General features: G+C 39.5%; 1 protein-coding gene across 3 annotated transcripts in view; it reads left to right on the forward strand.

Annotated features, from left to right (window-relative positions):
- The window catches only part of LOC121508008 (protein AF-17-like), a 58,090-nt gene that overhangs the window by 23,811 nt on the left and 19,572 nt on the right, over positions 1–14,707 (forward strand). For all 3 annotated transcript variants that reach the window (XM_041784466.1, XM_041784464.1, XM_041784465.1), the window contains 6 exons: positions 2,780–2,873; positions 6,449–6,556; positions 10,039–10,128; positions 10,216–10,363; positions 12,998–13,828; positions 14,317–14,516. In XM_041784466.1, the coding sequence (XP_041640400.1) occupies positions 2,780–2,873; positions 6,449–6,556; positions 10,039–10,128; positions 10,216–10,363; positions 12,998–13,828; positions 14,317–14,516 (1,471 nt within the window). The remainder of the gene's footprint in view (positions 1–2,779; positions 2,874–6,448; positions 6,557–10,038; positions 10,129–10,215; positions 10,364–12,997; positions 13,829–14,316; positions 14,517–14,707) is intronic.

Consider the following 14,707-nt stretch of genomic DNA (forward strand, 5'->3'; position numbering starts at 1 on the left):
TATCTAGGATGTCCCGGGAGTAAACTACATAATGCAAACTTAACAGAAAACTATAATTGCTGTTCCCTGTCATTGGAGCCAGTTGGTAAATAAATCTCTGCCAGAGCTGGTCAGAGAAGAGCAAAAACATATTTTCTTCCAAGAAAAGCTCTTTGCTCCTCTTTTAATAAGAAGTGCTGCCCAGTTCTGATAAAACTACTACTATAGCTCCATGAAAGCAAATCACTTCCCTGATAGCGATTGTTTACCAGCTTGCAGTACCAGTACAGCTTGCAGACGGACATTGAATCTGGCCAGTCCATTTGCGAGGTTAGCTTCCAGCCTGAGTCAGGAAGTAACAAACAAGAGCATCTAGCAATTTCAAAGCAAATCACCAGGTACAGACTGCCGATCTCTTGCCAACATTGTCAAATCATGAAGCAGACTAACAGCAGATCAACCTTGGATAGGCAAAAACTTGTGAACTTATGATTCCAGCTGCTCTTTGCTGCTTTCAGCTTCAGGAACAGCTCCAGTGCATTAGGCTGAACTTTGTAAGAGCAAAATCATGATCTAGAGTGATCAAAGCATACTCAGATCCCTTCAGGGTTTCAGGGGTTAATTTAGATGCGGGCTAAAGCCCATGTTAAAGAAAGAAATGTTTTTTATAGCAATTAAAACTTCTAATTTTAATGTTAAAGATGTATATTTACAAAAAGAAAGTTGTTAATTTACCACGCACACTTCAATTTCATCATACTATGACTTTCTACTCTTGCATCTTAATTCTCAAAAATGTTTGATTTTACTGTCACAAATGTAAGACTTTTTTCTCATTACAAGGCTTTAAAGGGATATTGTAATTTTATGTTGTGTACTTGGCTAAAGTAGGATTAGCCTCTAGTGATTTCAGTAAGTTCTGCCTCCTTAAACAGGACGCACTCACATAAGCTAGGCTACAGAATGGCACTGATGGGTACAGTTTTTCCATGTTATTTAGTGATATGTAGGTAAAAATGGGCCAAAAAATAATGACGGCTCAATTGTACGCTAGATTGAAAATGTTTGAAATTTTTCCCTGGTTTTATTTTTTAAATGGGAAGCCTCTATGTTTGGCATGATTTTTAAATCCATCTTTGACTACTACGTGCTCTTCTGCCTCAGTGTATCTGCTCAGCTGTTTAGGTGTGTGGGCTTCCCCAGAGGAAACTACAACATCTAAGCTAAAACTAGTTATTTCAGCTTAGATTTCCACTTCAACAGCTGACACATTGTTTTTATAAGGTAAACGTATCGTATTGACTGTAGCTTATCTAATTATCAGCCATTAGAAGAATGAAGCCACAGTTATAAACTTACCTGGATGACAAATTTCCATTCAGCTCTTCTGGTTGGGGTCCAAATTATTTGTGAGTCACTATCCTGGATCAGAAATGCCTTTAGAACTGTTGTTAAGTCCCACTTGTGACAACATTGGCTCCATGTTCATGGGCTCACACTTTGCACACCTACACCACCAGTAACTCAGGGTCTCTCCTGCTAACCAGCTTCCATTTAAGCTTCTCCGCTCTCGTTCTTCAAGCTGAGTCTCCATCTGTAGATGTTTTTCGTACCAAATAATAACTGAATTTCAGTGAGATGGTGTAACTGTCTGCTACACTGTATCCCCTGCTAGAACGACCAGCAAGTCTTTCTTAAAGGGGCAACGCCCACTGAAATCACTGGAACTACTACACTTCTATTGCCTAGTACCTCACACAGCCCAACTTCAAAATACTGAAATATTCCCTTGGTCTCGCAAGCTAATTTTTTTTTACCTTTATTTTGCCCCTATACTCTGTCATAGTCACTAATAAATCAGTGCATAATTTTCAGTGGCATTGGTAGTCTTTTTTTTTTTTTTGACGTACAGAAAGTTTTTTTAGACACAGATTTGTCTTAAATTTTTTTCACCTAGTATAAATTTTCATACATGTCTTTAAAATATTGGGTCATTAACTGGCTTTAATATGCTAATCTTCTGCTCAAGTCCTTAAAACACAGCTGCACATAGTAATCTCAATGGCTCTTGTCCTTATTTAGATGAGCGAGGTTTCAAATCTGCTTCCCAGAATTTGATATTTGTACATGCTGCTGTTTTGAGCTTTGTGGTGTTTTGCGTTGTATCGTGTTTTTTTTTATATTTGTGCTTTTCATATTTCTCTTCCAATATTTAAACTCTACACCCCACAATGGATTCAAGACCTCTAAATCTTTTCCTGCTCCCACCATGCCTGCATGCCTCTATTCCACAGCTAATGGCTTTAAATGATTGAGACAAAAGTAGAAAGTATCCTCTTATCTTTAATAAAAGCTGTATTGCAAAATAGAATTTTGACAAATAGGTTTAAATTGTCCATATTTGTATAGGTTTTTACTAGTTATATTGTAAGGTATCATTGCATTACTTTTTACAAATATATAATAAGTGATTGTACAGTGAACATGGCTGCATTTATTTTCTGGCATCCTCCCGTCTTTGTGTGCGCTACCTCATTATCCCTTAACATTTTTGTTTCTTTTGTGAATTTTGTATTAACCACAGCTTACTGATGCACTGGCAGAAGTTAAAAATCTATCATCAAGCTTGAAGGTCCACATGGAACAAGGTTTTTTTTGTGTGTAGAGATTTGATATTTGATCTGTTCTGTCAGGATCAATCACCAAAGGCTCTCGAGTGACATGAAAAAGAGATGTCCAGGTGTCTCTGTCAGCTCTGTGTTGTGCTTGCTCGTCTGATCCTGTGACGCTCTTTGTTCAGTGCTCAGATGGCCGGTCTGCTGTGTGAGGAGGAAGGCCCAGAAGCTGACAACGTGAAATATTGTGGCTACTGCAAACATCACTACAACAAAATGGTAAGATTTTCAACAGTCTGCAAAGCAGCCTACACAAATCATCAGAAATAAAAGAAAGTTGGAAAACTACAAAGAACTAGAAAAAAATATTCTCCTTGAGATGCACCGTGAAGTGTTGACAGTAAGCCTAACGGGTAAAATTGACTATAAATACAGCTGTTGTTTGGATTTATTCCCTACCTTCTCAAATCTTTGAGTTTAAGTAGCCTGATAATGAATCTGAGAACTCCTCCTGTTTACATGTTATCATTCAGTCATGCAATATGTTTAAAGTAGATTGTTTAAGTTTTAAAAAATGTGACCAAAGCTGTTAAAAACTCCTGCAAGTCGTCCAAGGTCATTTTTGAGTTTTTTACACATTATGAAAGTGTAGATTCCAAGCTTTCTAACGGTGTATCATACACCTTAACCTGAGAATATTTTACAAAGATATGCTCATTTGAATGTTAACTTCTAGTTCCTGCTTCTTCTGAGAAAACCAGGCTCAAAGTTTCAGGACTTCTTCTACCTTCAGGCAGGCCGGGTGATGGGCGTGAACAATAGAGCCACATTTACATAATGTCTACCCAAACCAAGCTTCTGAATTGGACTGGTGACGCTCATCAAAATATTCCCATAGGAAATCCACCTTCATCAGACTTTCACTGTCGAGTGATCTTGAAGTTGTCCGAAGTCTGTTGATAATTCTTGCTGCTTCTTCTTTGTCTCTTCTACTTTTCTTCGCTGCAGGGTGCATCTTGAGGCTTGTTGATAAAGGTGATAACTAGAAACAGCTGTATACGTGCCGAGGGGGATGGCGTTTGAGCCATGCGGTGTTTGTTATTGTCCATCTCAATGGGCGAAACTGGGAACAATGGCAGACTGAGCGGCCAATTATCACCCCGCAGTTTCGCTTTCCCCTCCCCTCAATATCCTTGTAGCAACTGCGAGAATAGGGCATTTTTAAACACAAAATTAGCGCTTTTAAATGTCACATTTGTGTTACTTTTTTCACCGAATGAGTAGTTTAAATGTCGGACTTGCATAAAATGAGAAAAAACAAAAAATGATCATTTTGAAGAAAACGACTTTGTATCAATTTTTCCCAACCACCGGAATGCCGACTTGCAGGAACTTTATCTGGCTTCGGTCACAAATGAGGGCTGTTCTGCTCCAACTGATCACTTGTCAACATATCCATCCTGTAAGCACCATTTAAGCTACACTAAAGCTGAGCTATGTTCAAGACTTTTTTTCTAATTGTTGGACACACAAAGGATTTTAGAGCTGTTTATTTCACAATCCTTAAAAGATCTAATTTACCAGGCTATGTAAGGAAGGCTGGATAAAGGCTTTGAGGTGAAGCCTATCTATTCTTTGATGGCTGCTCAGTGACCCTTGAAGCTAAATAGTTTCTTAAAATGGATCAGATTTTATCTTAGCCCTGCATTGCATTTCTCAGCTCTACCACCTGGCCTGCACAGCTGTGATTTATTAGGTTGAAGAGGATACATCTAATGTTTGCTGGAGTATTATACCTTAAGGACATAGTGATTTTATGTAAGCGTTTTAAGTGTTTTTTTGTTCTGGGAAGATGAATTTATGTTTAATTTGACCTTTATTTAACTGGAAATATTCCCTTTGAATTTATTTATTTGATCGTGAGGATGCAGTTTAACATAGTTTCATAACAGACCATGAATCGAATGTGCTGCATAGAGAATTTATATCAATTGCTAATTTCCAACTCTTGTCTGTACCTGGGCCTTTGAGTAAACAGTTCATACATGAACATTTTCTTTCATGCAGCAGTCCTGGCCAAGACAGCTGAACAAATAACATAATTCCTCACAAACGAAAATAATCAATTTACTTATTGGAGTCTCTTTTAAAATGTGAGCAGATAATCAGTGTCTTTCTGGATAAATGTGCATCACATAATCGTTGCTCTCCTAGTTAGTCATTTATTTTTCTACATCGTTGGTCATTGTGGATACCTCTCACCAAAAAAGTATGATTGAATGCAACAGGGTGTAATAGTGCAATGTTTTGGTGCCCAACATTGCAACAGGATGTAAGGAGTAAATGTGGACTCATCCCTTGAGATACTTTTTTTCAGTTTGATACTTTTTACGTTTTTTAGAAGAACACAGTCTCTGTTACTGAAATGATCAGTCGTATCAAAAGCTACTAAAGTTGAAAGAAGGATCTTTCAAAAATGCTTGCAAACTCCTGATGCACCCAAAGTTAACCAAGATACATTTTCAATGTACAAAAGATTACTTTTTTCAATTGAGATAGTGCATGAGTTTGCATGTAATAGAAACTACCCAAAGTTAAAGACCTAAGACCTCTATTACATCTACTACTAACCTGGTTTTATTACAACCTTATATTACAACCCCACTGAAGGGTTTTAAGCCAGGCAACTTATTGCTCCTCCCACCTCTGTTGCGTACTTGCTTTGTTGAAATGAAGGGTCTAAACCTGCATTTGATAATGTCTTTACTAATCATTGATTGATTGATATCTTTATTTTGATCATGTAAATGACACCTTCAAACAGTTTCAGTAGAAAAAAAACAAGTGAACATCAATAAAAGAAAAACAAAACAGGAATTTCCATCTGTACATTCTTAGGGTTAATTATCTCAGTTTGCACGAGTGAAAAGGAGCAGGAAGAAGTATAAACTACACCCTCTCAAAACCACTGCTGTATTTTTTATTTCTGAGTTTCACATATTGAAGGAGAAAAGCTGATTCCCCAATTCAAAATTGCTAGTAAGCAACAGAGGTGTGCTAAGCATGATGCTCCATCACTGTGTGACACTCATCGCTGGGGCCAAACCGTTAGTCCGCATACTGGATCCCTCCTCCACTGCTCTGATTCCCTGAAAGCAAAAAGCTGTTAGTGATCTCATTACCAGCCACTAAGAATCAGAAAGAGTTGTTTATCTAACACCGACTCAAAAAGCTTCACTGGTTCTTCCCTTGTTTTCTTCTAATCTGAAGGTGAAAACCCACAGGTTGTCTGAAACACAGGCATCATCTGAGTCAAGAGGTTGGTTAAGAAGTTTTGGTGTTATGAAGCTCTACATTGGTGGTGGACATATTGGATAGACCAACTCCAGCTAACTTGTAACTCATACAGAAGAATTAAAAGGGATGCCAAATAAATATCTTGGTCTCTGAAACACCACTCTAGCTTGTCTAGCTCCTCATTTAGCATTATTTGAATGATAAAAACAACATGAACAAGGCAGACAGTTAACGGTCAGTGAGGGGATTCAGAAGGCAGACAGCTACAACACCCCATCAGTCAATTTAGCCACGCTCCTTTTATGTCTAATTCTGCACAGCTCTTTACCGTAATATCTTCAAATTTAATCTCCCCCTCTACAGTGTGTGCTGATTATGGAATTTGTATTTTGTGCCAGACTGTGAACATTTTTATTCATGCTAAAACAACTGATATTTTAATGTGGAACACAAGGGATTCTCAAGCTTGTGCAGCCAGCCTCAAGTGGACATTAGAGGATCTGCATTTCTTCCCTTCCTCTGCGGCTTCACTTTTAACACATTTTGTTAAATTACAGCAAAAGAAGCTGCGATCCAGTGAAAACACAAGCAGCACCTTCAGTCATCCCAGAGGTCGCTCCAGCTCTCCATCACAGGAAAAACATCACCACCACAGACAGAGGAAGGTCAGAACTAGTGGGCATGTTTGTACTTTCAAAATGTAAGGTGAAATTGGCATCACAATGGCAGTAGTTTTAATATTCAATTGATAACCTTCCTTGCAATTATTTGTGTGTGCATGTCTTTTTAAATTTATATTTTTATCTTTTTTAATAGGTGGACATAGTTGATCAAAAATTTAACTCCATTAACTGCTAATCCATGAAGAAAATCTCTTGTTGGGCGCAGATGGCCTAGTGGTTGCGCTGGCACCAAGTAAACTTCTGTACGGATTTTAAAATCCTATTACTAACTTTTAAAGCCCTGCAAGACCAGGCTCCTAGGCAGGGCTTGACGCTAACTTTTTTCCCAAGGAGCACATGTACTCCTAAGTTGAAAAAGTTAGGAGCACATAAAGAAATTTAGGGGCACAATGAAAATTGATCAAATAATGTGTTTTCCATAATAAACGTGATGCAAATACCCATTTAAAAACAAAACTATTTAATGAATTTGTATTCATAATGTAAAGAAAAGTAAAATCATCAAGTTTTGAAAAAGTATTGCAATTTAATTTTGTTTTTAATGTTATTGATTTTTAGGCTATCTGATGGTAATCGTGGGTACAAGAGCTCCATCTATCCTTAAACATTCTCCAGGTCCTCTGAATAATAATAATTAACTTAGGTACACTTCTGTCCCAGTGCATAAAATGGTCATGAGGCCGACACTAAGCAGACTCTGGTATGAAGTGTGGGTGGGATAAAATGTCTGTATAGAGTCAGAAGAACCAATATGTCACTGATAATGAGCATATATTTATTTTATTTATCACTGACATAAGGCCAAAACCTTGTATCTCAATTTTTCATGATTTTAATTTGTTTTTATAAATCATATTTATATCATTTTATAAATTATAAACTTTTCATTCCCTTAAAGTGGTCATTTTGGAGATATCAATCTTTGGCCCAACACCAGCGTTATGAAAGTTCCACCTGATATTAGAGATATATTATTATTATTAAGATATGTGCTGAGTTTGAGCTCTGAGATGCTTTTCAAAGAAAATGATGAATTATGGTTGGCTATTTGGGTATTATATCAAACATTGGGGCCTTTACTGTAGTTCTGTGACTTTATTAACATAAAAGAGATGCTTTCTAATTTTTTTAAACTCATTATTAATTCTGTAGTTAAAGGGGGAGGGGCCTCATATTGGTCTTTGCCCTGGGTCTCCAAATGACTAAAACCAGCCCTGCCTCACACCTGCAGCTCTCCAGACACATCGTTTCACCCTGCCTCATTTTGGAGCTTTGGTTTTATATTTCTGCTATTTTGACAATATTTATGATCATTAGTGCATTAAAGATCAAATAAAACACCCATGTTTGGACAAATTTCACTAGATATGACGTTATCTCCACGTGTGATCCGTGTGTGTTATGCTCATTGATGACGCGCGTTGGCATAATTGTCAAAAGATCTGGGTGTGAGAGAGCATCGGCAGGAAGTGGCTGGAGGAAAAGTTAAAACGAGGAAATGGGAAGCTTCAGATTAGACACAACAGCACAGCTCAATGAATGAGCAAACTGAAGAGACGCAGCACCGACGGCCTTCCTCTGCTCTCTTCTCTTAGAGAGCTCTTCCGTTGAGCGCATCCAGTGGTAATAAAACACGTTTAAATTTGGAAGTTAAAGCTTGTCTTCTTTATGTGGGTAACAGATTTATTGATGTGACCTACCATGAATCTTTACTGATGACAGTGTTTACCTTCATCATGTTTTTTAGTTGAAGTTTGTGCAGCTGTCTGCACATCAGCAGACACGCTCAGCCAATGGAGGCAGCGACGCACTGCATCTGGCTACTCGGGGGCCCCATAGTAACAGAAACGAGAGAGGAAAATAATAAAATTAATGAATAGAAAAGCTCAGAGTCGTGCTTGCCCGATCGGGCTAGTCCTTACAAGTTTTGCTTGCCCGTCGGCTTTTTGAAGTTGCCCCGGGCATTTGGGCAACCGTTAATGTCGGACCCTGAGCGCAGCAACTTTACAGAGTTTTATTATAAATTCGCAAACTAAACAATTGTAGAAAGTGACATTTGACAAGAGAGGATGCAGAACAGCAGGTGAAAATACGGGACAGATGTAATCAGAGTTTCTGTGAAACAGAGAGAGAGAGAGCTAGAGAGAGGGGCGCACACTGCGCGCACATAATTGATCACGGATGGCACCGATCTCCAAAAAAAGGATATCTTGAGGGTTAAGGTGTGAAGACTAGGTAAACTTTATGTTTAGACAGCGTTGTATCTACATACTTTGATCATTTTAGTCATACACAAACCAGTCTGATGTACAGAAAGACAGAGAAGAAAGAAATGCTCAAAGTGAGGCCCCCCTGGGTGGATCTCTACTTCGGCTGATTTTTTCATGCACACATGTGCCCCTAAATATTTTTTACAGTTCGCACACACCTATTTTTAGGCGCAAATGCAAGTGAAACGCTCGCACTGTCGAGGCCTGCTCCTAGGTATCTCACTGATTTACTCATCCACTATGAGCCAATATGCTCCATCAGATCAGCTGATCGGGGTTTGCTGGTCGTCCCCAGGGCCGGTTTGAAGACAAAGGGCTTTTGCGGTCCGAGCTCCAAAATTCTGGAATGACCTCCCCATTGAAAAATGGCTTGCAAATTCTGTTTCCATGTTTAGATCTCCTCCTCTCCAAATAAAGGCATAAAAAGCCCCAAAATATATTTTTAAAAAGGCACTTGTCAATAACAGTTTATCTGTTAATTTTGCTCAAAATTAACTGAAAGGAATATTAACATTCAAGTTAAAACCTTGTGAAAGTCAGACAGGCCATCCTCGGGCTGTCAGTGTTGTTTTTTTTTTTTACTGGGTTTTCAGAGAGATATGATGTTTACATTGCTTGCACTTATAAATGATTTTGTTCAACAAAGAAATATGTGTTTAATATAACTAAATTGCAATTAGAGCAAAAAGGAGATGGAGAGTCTTCCCTGAACACACAAAACAGCAAAAATAAAATAAAGAAAAGAAAGGTCAATGACACATTTCTTTACAGGTCAACAAGACAACTAAAATAAAGTACTGTACAAAAAACTCTATACCCTTCACAACCCCATACCGCCCTAAACACACTAGATATGATGGAGTAAAGTTGCTGTAAACATGTGAAAGACTAAACTGTGAATACATTTTGGATTTAGACTGTTAAAAAGTTTTTCACTATTTTTAGAGCTAGGTTTTTTAGGGGGCAGGTTTTTTCTCTTTCTTTATAACTGGCTGTAATGGAAACTGAATTTAACAGACAAAAGGTTCTGATAAAAGTCCTTCAAATGAACACCCATATTAAAAAAGCATAAAAATAATAATTAATTAACAATAATTAATGCTAAGCGCATTAATGATTACAAAGCTCAGCTGTGGTAGGACTGTTTAACACTTTATCTCTTCTCATGGCTAAACTCTGTTCATGTCTGTTTAGAGTCATAAAGACAAGATCCGACAAAAAGAGCGTCACAAGAAGTCCTCTGACAGCCTGAGCTCCTCAGTGACGAGCAGCAGTATAGAGAAGGTATGAAAAAGTTGAAAAGCATTAAACACAACAAAGGAACAGAATCAACCAAACTTACATTGCAGTAACCCGTGTGTTGTTATGCAGATATCCTCCAGTCACCACAGCAGCAAGGACAGCGAGGGAAAGTCAAAGAAGCTGAGCTCACACAGTCACAGTCATCGCAGCAAAAAGACGGGGAGCACTGGAAAGAGCTGCTCCTCGTCCTCCTGCTCCTCCAGTCCGTTCAACACAGGTAACACATGATGATACAAACATTTAAGCCATTACCAGAAGTGAGCATGGTTGACTAAGAGGCATCATGTCTTTAGGTTTTCTGTCAACATGTATGTTGAATTCTTGTGAAGGTTATATGTTTAAAAACAATCCTGAGGAAATATCTTGGAATAAAGTAGCTGTTTGGTATTTAGTAGTTGTTCAAGCAAGGTAGGTATATTAAGTTTTCGCATCAATAGTATTTTTGTTTTGAGTGATGTTTCTGCAGCATTATGGGCCTCTGAGATAGGTAGATATGCAGGTGAAGGTCTAACATCCTTAAAAAAATATCCAAAAGCTTGCCATTTGTGTGTGAGATGACTTTTTCTTTGTCATGTAGAATTGCATATGCTGTTGTTTTGTGTTAAGGTTTATGCTTTTTCCAAATATTATCAACAGTAAAAATATCCTGACCACAGTTACAAGAAGCATTGCTGATTGTTTACTCCCACTCTTTTAATTCACAAGGCATACAGCACATTAACAGCTAACTTTACCATGCAGGATAAGAATCTGTTTTTTTAAAGTAAGTGGTACTATTGAAAAACAGCTGGAGGAACCAACTAATTAGATTTTAACTAATTAGATTAATTGGCAACAGGTCAGTAACACGACTGGGTATAAAAGGTGCCTTGTATAGAGGCAGAGTCTCTCAGGAGTAAAGACGGGTAGAGGTTTCAGGTTACAATTTTAGAAAAATGTTTCTCATTGTAAAATTGCAAAGACTTTGAATATCCCAACATCTACAGTACATAATACCAAAGATTCAGAGAATCTGGTTAAATCTTTGTGTGCAAGGGACAAAGCTAAAGTTCAATAATGGATGCTAGTGATCTTGTGCCTCAGGTGGCACTGCATTAAAAACAGGCGTGATTCTGTACTGGAAATCACTGCATGGGCTCAGTACCACTGAGCCCATGCAGTGATTTCCACCACTAGCATGGTGAACTGTGTCAACACAGTTCACCATGCTATCCCCAAATACAAGTTAAAAATGAACTGGGGCAAAATGGAAAACTGTTCTATAGTCAAATGAAGCAAAATTTGGAATTCTTTTTGGGAACAGCAGATGCCATGTCCCATGGACTAAAGAGGGGAACCATCCAGCTTGATATCAGCACACAGTTCAAAAGCCTGCATTTCTGATGGTATGGGGTTGCATTAGTGCCTGTGGAGTGGGCAGCTTACACATCTGGAAAGGCACTATCAATGCTGTAACATAGGTCTTAGAGCAACATATGCTCCCATCCAGACATCTCTTTCAGGGAAGGTCTTGAATATTTCAACAAGATCATGCTAAATCACATACCACATCCATCACAATAGCCTGGCTTTACAGTAGAAGAGTCCAGGTGCTGAACTGACCTGCATGCAGTCCAGACCTTTCACCAATAGAAAACATTTGCTGCATCATAAAATGAAAATTCCAGGTCAGAAGACCCAGAACTGTTGAGCAGCTAGAATCCTACATCAGACCGTACCCCAGCTTTTGTGGGTTTTATTAGAAGCTAGAAAAAAGCCATTGCAAATAAGTGTTTACAGTTGATACCTTTCAATGAATCTAAAGCCTGGTTTAGACCAGTTATTTGAGAGCAGAGGAGTTGGAACTCATAGCTGCTTGCAATGGGATGCCAGTAACTTTCTAAAAGCCTGTTAGTTCAAAGCGCTGTAACTGAGGGAGACGATGCATCGTTTCCATTGCAACTCTCACAGTTGCTCAGTATGAAGTGATTTGAATTAGATGAACTGAATAACAGGCTACACCATCAGCCGGCCCGGTTCATGGTGCAATGGCCCAATTCACACTGCTGCAACTGTCCCCACGATATTCTAGAATATCTTGTTGTGTTGAAAACTTACTCTGTGCTCTTATGCTGATTGTCAACATATAAATGATTAGTCAGGGGGAGAGGGGACTCTTTTAAGTTACTCCAAGGCTAACCTCAAAAATGGTGTTATGAGTTTTAATGTTAAAAACAAAAGTTTCTCCTTGAATGGTGCAAGCAAGGACAACTCGGAGAAAAAACAACAACACTAGCATCCTTGTTGTGGGAAACAGCTCCAGACTGTCTCCACACATGTGGACAAAGGGTCTAATTTGACCCTGGGCAATACTCAAAATAGCAGCATCACAGCCAGATTTACAGACATTATTATTTATCTTCAAGACATACGGAGGCAATATTGTTTTCCCTATCACAATAATTTGCATGTGACATCTGTTATTACTACCATCAAGTCTAGCTAGTAACTTTTCCACTCTAAAAGTGTGTATAGATGTAAGCCTGTTTTTGTGAAATACATGCTTTTACAATGAGGTTTATTTGCGTAGGAAGGAGTCAATTTTTCCCCAATTGATGGCATAATGGCTCATTGAAATATGAGCAAACACTGGTGCACAAAAACACTATTTGATCTGTGGGACAGTTAGGGTGCATTTAAGCCTTTGTGTGTTTTGTTAATTTGACAGTGTGTTGACTCAATTGCACAGGTTAAGCAGGCACAAAGCATAAAAGTCCATTTATGAATCAATCATATTGATTGTTGTAGAGATAAAGCTTTGGTGATAACTCCTGGTCTGAGTTTGAACACAGCTTTTGTTTTGCTCTTGCAGGCAGCTCTCTGTCCTCCACTCAGGATTTCCATCAGTTCACATCGTCGTCTCGCCTGGAGCGTGACCATGACCGAGGTGGTGAAGAGCACAGTGGAGAGGAACGTAAAGAGCGCCACAGAAGACCAGCAGTTCAGGAGGAAGAGGACGAAGATGAGGACGAGAAAGAGGAGGACAAAGATGAGGAGGAGGAAGATGATGAAGAAGAGGAGGACAGTAAATATCATAAGCCACCAGCTTTGACTCCAGCTGATGGCCCATTGGCCGGCTCACAGGGTCATGACCGCTCAGAGGGAAACTCAAGCCCCTTTGAGAACAAAGTCACGATTTCCACCTTTGGGTCCATTATGCGCATCACCTCCTCATCCAGCAGCAAGATCCGTAAGATCTCCTCATCGGGGGACTACAAACCCTCCAAATCTCTCTGTAAACCATCTCAACTGAGCACGCCACCCATCCTGGAGGAGGCAGACATGGAGGAGAAAACCACTCCTCCACCCCTGCCCAGAGAGAGGAGGCACCGTGGCAACAAGAAGAGCAGCCATGGCCCGGGTCGACCCCGTGGCAGCAAGAACAGAGAGAGAAGGGAAGAGGAGCATCATCATCACTATCACCACACAGCTCCTCCTCCTCCTCCTCCACCTCCTCCTCCTCCAGCCTTAACCTCCCCACACTACCAGAGCCCATCCTCTGTCCCCCACCCTGCCTTCCCCTCCACTCTTCCTCCAACCACCATCTCTTCCTCCTCCTCTTCTTCTTCTTCCACCTCTTCTTTCTCCTCCTCCTCTGCAGGCAGTTTTTCCACAGGCCGCGGCAACTCGCTACTCGGCTCTGGTGAGTCTCATTGAGTGGGTGGGTGTGTGGTAGCCCTCTAGCTTCCTGTGTGAGCATATGAGCTGCATCACTATCTGTTTGCATGTTGGGGTGTAAATTTGTAGCTTGACTTGAAAGTGTTGAAATGTTTCCGTTACATGTGTGCCTTTTCAGCACCACAGATGCAGTGTATATGTGTATCAGCAGATAAAAGGTAGAAGGAAAAAGCTACTTTAAATTTGAGCCAGTCAGGTTTATTAAAGGTTCTGTATCATGTTTTTTCTTTTTCTTTTTTTTCATAAAAGTGGTTATGAAATACAGGATGTTTGGTAAATCTGTGACACAGTATTCAAAGTGGAATTATCGTCCTAGATACATTTCCTGCCCTACTTACAGATCTTGTCTCCACAATTGCATGAGTAACAAGTGATGTTTTATAGGTTATAAGTACTTCTTTACTGAAAATAATCACAATAATTATCTTTCTGCTAATATTTAATCTTTTATAGGTATCTACTCCAGTCTCAAGGACCCTCTCACACTGGGCGGGGGTGTCTGCAGCACCCCTCTGTCTCTGGGTGGAGGGGTGTGTAGCACCTCCTTGTCTCTGGGAGGGGGTATGTGTAGCACCCCTCTCTCCTCAGGACTCCTTCCATCACACGTTCCCTCACTCTCGCTTCCGTCAGTCAACACCGTCTCAAACACACAGGTACTTCACAAAGAAAGATTATTTAGAGCTCTGTAGATCAGCATGAAAGTTATCAGAGGGAAATTCTCTGTACTCCGTCTGCTGCACAGCTGTCATGTCTGTTATATCAACCCTGTGCAGTACAGCTTTATTTTTGTCCGTTTAAAGAAATTTGTGACTTTGTTATGAACTGATGATTTAAACAAAAGTAA

The sequence above is a fragment of the Cheilinus undulatus genome, linkage group 4 (genome assembly GCF_018320785.1).
Source record: "Cheilinus undulatus linkage group 4, ASM1832078v1, whole genome shotgun sequence".
NCBI lineage: Eukaryota > Metazoa > Chordata > Actinopteri > Labriformes > Labridae > Cheilinus > Cheilinus undulatus.